The 3,346-nt window shown below is 41.6% G+C and overlaps 1 protein-coding gene across 6 annotated transcripts in view; it reads right to left on the bottom strand.

Moving 5' to 3' along the window:
* The window catches only part of rnf123 (ring finger protein 123), a 54,491-nt gene that overhangs the window by 41,692 nt on the left and 9,453 nt on the right, over positions 1–3,346 (bottom strand). For all 6 annotated transcript variants that reach the window (XM_008408234.2, XM_008408231.2, XM_008408233.2 and 3 more), the window contains 2 exons: positions 984–1,051; positions 753–878 (listed from right to left, as the gene is read on the bottom strand). In XM_008408234.2, coding sequence (XP_008406456.1) covers positions 753–878; positions 984–1,051 — 194 coding nt within the window. The remainder of the gene's footprint in view (positions 1–752; positions 879–983; positions 1,052–3,346) is intronic.

Here is a 3,346-nt window from a genome sequence, read left to right as displayed (position 1 = left end):
GGAAGCTAACATTAGAGGAAGCTAACATTAGAGGAAGCTAACATTAGAGGAAGCTAACATTAGAGGAAGCTAACATTAGAGGAAGCTAACATTAGCGCCACAGCGTTTAGCACTGCGATGCTATTTTAGGCTTGAATAGCTTTGCTGATAGGCTAACTCCTTTTAGCACAACTTAAACAACCTGCGATGGACTGGCGACCTGTCCAGGCGACCTGTCCAGGCGACCTGTCCAGGCGACCTGTCCAGGTGACCTGTCCAGGTGACCTGTCCAGGCGACCTGTCCAGGTGACCCCACCTCTCGCCCGAAACATCCGCTGCAGAGGCACCAGCACCCCTGCAGACCCCACAGGCAGAAGGGTGTTAGAAAATGAATGGGTGGACGGATGGACACAACAATGTTTTCCAGCATCCAATAAAATCGGGCAGAAGCAAAAGTTCTGAGTGGAACCTTTGCCCTCGCTTGTTTCTGGTACATCCACATATCTGACGCACAAGTGACATCCGTAAACACTGGGGGTTCATTTCTGCTTCACTTCAGGGCTGAGTGAGCAGAGCAGCACTTTGCAAATAAAATACATTTGTGGTTGAACTCATCTATTTATTTTGAAGTGAAAATGGTTCTTATTTTGTTGCTGTAGTGAGGAAAGCAAAGCTATTTGTTCCTCTAATTGCATCAATGTATTATAGATAAGGTCGGATTTAACGCAGCAGGTCTGTGCAGGGAGGCAGCGCGGAACCGGCGGGAAGGATATCTGAGCGGCCGGCTGCCGAAGTTGAACGCCACCGACTCTTTGAAGGAGAGGCTGATGGCCGGGAAGTACGCCACGCCAGGACCCGTCTTGATGCCGCTGAAGGCCGTCCCCAGAGACTGGCCGTTCCTGGAGACACGGGGGGAGAAGACGATGGTTCTGGTTCTGGTTGAGAAGCTCAGGCTAGCTTAGCTTAGCATAAAGACTGGAAACTGTTAGCATGTGCCGACTCACAGGCAGAAGGTGATGGTTCCTTCATCCAGGTCGATCAGACAGCTGACGATGTCTCCAGCCGCCCACGACTGCAGAGGAAAGCAGAACATCTGGATCGGACCCAAAACACAAAGTTCTGACCCACAACATCTGGGTCTGGCTAGAAATGCAAACAATTACGTTACAATTAATGGGTTTTTTTATTAAAATATTAATTTGTTTGGTCTACAATTCAAGAATGGAACAAATTTACGATTAATTTGAGATTTTTACAGAATTTTAGACCAAAGACCAGGCATCTTTCTTTTATTAACACTTTTTATGTTTTTATTGATTACATTTTGCTAAATCTAGCAGCAAAGACAATGAACCCCCCAAAAACGTTTTGGAAAATATTTACCGCACTAGTAATTTAATACAGTAACTGTGCTAAACCCTGTTTCTACAACAATCAGACTACTTTGCTTTTTAAAATAACATCCATTTCTATTGTAGAGATAAAAACAACAAATATCCACAAAAATAAATCTTTTCAGTTTTAATGTAATGGCAAAAAGTTTGGACACCACTGGCTTAGACCCATTTGTAGTGTAGTTAAGCCGCCGTCCAGCAGAGGGCGCCGCTGGTCCTCCTTACGCGGAGCTAGAACAGAAACAAAGATGGCGGCAGGGACGAACTACAACGGGACAGAGAAACGGTCCAGTGTGGGATGAAAAACGCACTTTATGCGTTTGTTTAAGAATATAAACACTGAACAAACTCCTGAAGTTTCACCTTAATTTGGCTCATTCAGCCGAACATTCAACCAAAAGTCACTGATATTTATGGAGAGAAAATAGTCTCGAAATACCTGTGTGCGTAATTCTCGATTTGTAATCCGTGCAAGCATTGTTGTGTGTAACTTTGGATAGTTATAAATGTGAAACATGATTTGTAAACCGTAAAACAAAAATGTGTGCGTAACTCTGGGTACTTGTAAACATGTGGTCAAATGTATGTTAAGAAACTACGAATACAAAATAAAAGCACACACAATTTGAAATTTCTACACACAGATTTTTTAAGTTAAACCTCACAAAAGTGATAATTAAGAATCCAAACCTTAAGTAACACGAGTCGCCAGATACACACAGGTCACCCGTTACGATGCACCAAGATTCCTGCCTCATTTCACGCGTCAGCCTCAGATTTGTGCGTAAATGGTGCGTTTAAATGCTGGCGGAAAGCTGGGTCATCTGTGTGTTCATCCTCTGAACGTTTCTCACTGTGCTTGTGCCGAAGCAGCACGTTGGAAAACGGAACATTTCAGTCCTTCTCTATAATGCTAAAAATTGCTTATAGATAATATTGTGCATTTTTGAGCGGAACAGCTGAGAATAGTTGAAAAACGACCACTAGGTGGCGTAATGGTTCGCTGGCTGGCAAAACAGGCTGTCAAACAAGACGGAGCGTCCCGGTGGTCTGTCCTCAGAAACCTGCAGGCTTTGCTCTCCGGTTATGATGAGACATAGAGTGATTATAAATAATTTCAGATAACTTTTTATATGTCTGGTAGTTTGATACTCTGCCCTCCTCATGTTCTCCTGCTAGCGGGAGCTAATGTACGTTAGCCGTTGGTAGCTAAGTCCATGTGTCCTTCGTGCCTCTTCAGCAGTTTCAGTTAAAACATTTGTGTGTATAAATTTAATGTTTGTTGAAAATTGAATTGTGTGTGTAAATGTTTTAATTTCTCTATATACAGCTGAGATTACATGGTTTAAAAACCATGTGGATATAATTAAAACACATGTAAATATGACCACATATTTACCCGGAGTTACGCACACATTTTTGTTTTATGGTTTACAAATCATGTTTCACAGATACAAGTATCCAAAGTTAATCCACGGATTACAAATCCAGTATTACGCACACAGGTATTTTGAGACTATTTTCTCTCCGTAGTTTCTATAAAGGAGAGGATCTGTTGACAGAAATACGGAATGAAAAACATGCCAATAAACAAGGTTGGTTCTGTTGATGCTCTTTATGGAGCGAAGCTTCAACTTCATCCACAGATGAACGAACGAACGAACGAACGAACGAACGAACGAACGAACGAACGAATGAATGAATGAATGAATGAATGAATGAATCTTTACACCCGATTGTCTAATCAGCGACTCAACAGGTTCCATGTTTATAAATATGTCGAAGTTTAATAATGTCAGAAAACCACAATTTTATATTTAGTCTGTATTTAATACTGACAACAAAATGTTAAAATAATAAAATATAATAATATAACTAAAACATTTAGACTGTCATGTTATGGAGGTTCTGACCCGTTAGATGAGGTTCTGACCCGTTAGATGAGGTTCTGACCCGTTAGATGAGGTTCTGAC

The sequence above is a fragment of the Poecilia reticulata genome, linkage group LG5, assembly GCF_000633615.1.
Source record: "Poecilia reticulata strain Guanapo linkage group LG5, Guppy_female_1.0+MT, whole genome shotgun sequence".
NCBI classification, from domain to species: Eukaryota; Metazoa; Chordata; class Actinopteri; order Cyprinodontiformes; family Poeciliidae; genus Poecilia; species Poecilia reticulata.
Note: the sequence above shows the minus strand (reverse complement) of the source record. Positions and strands in the feature narration are given on the sequence as shown.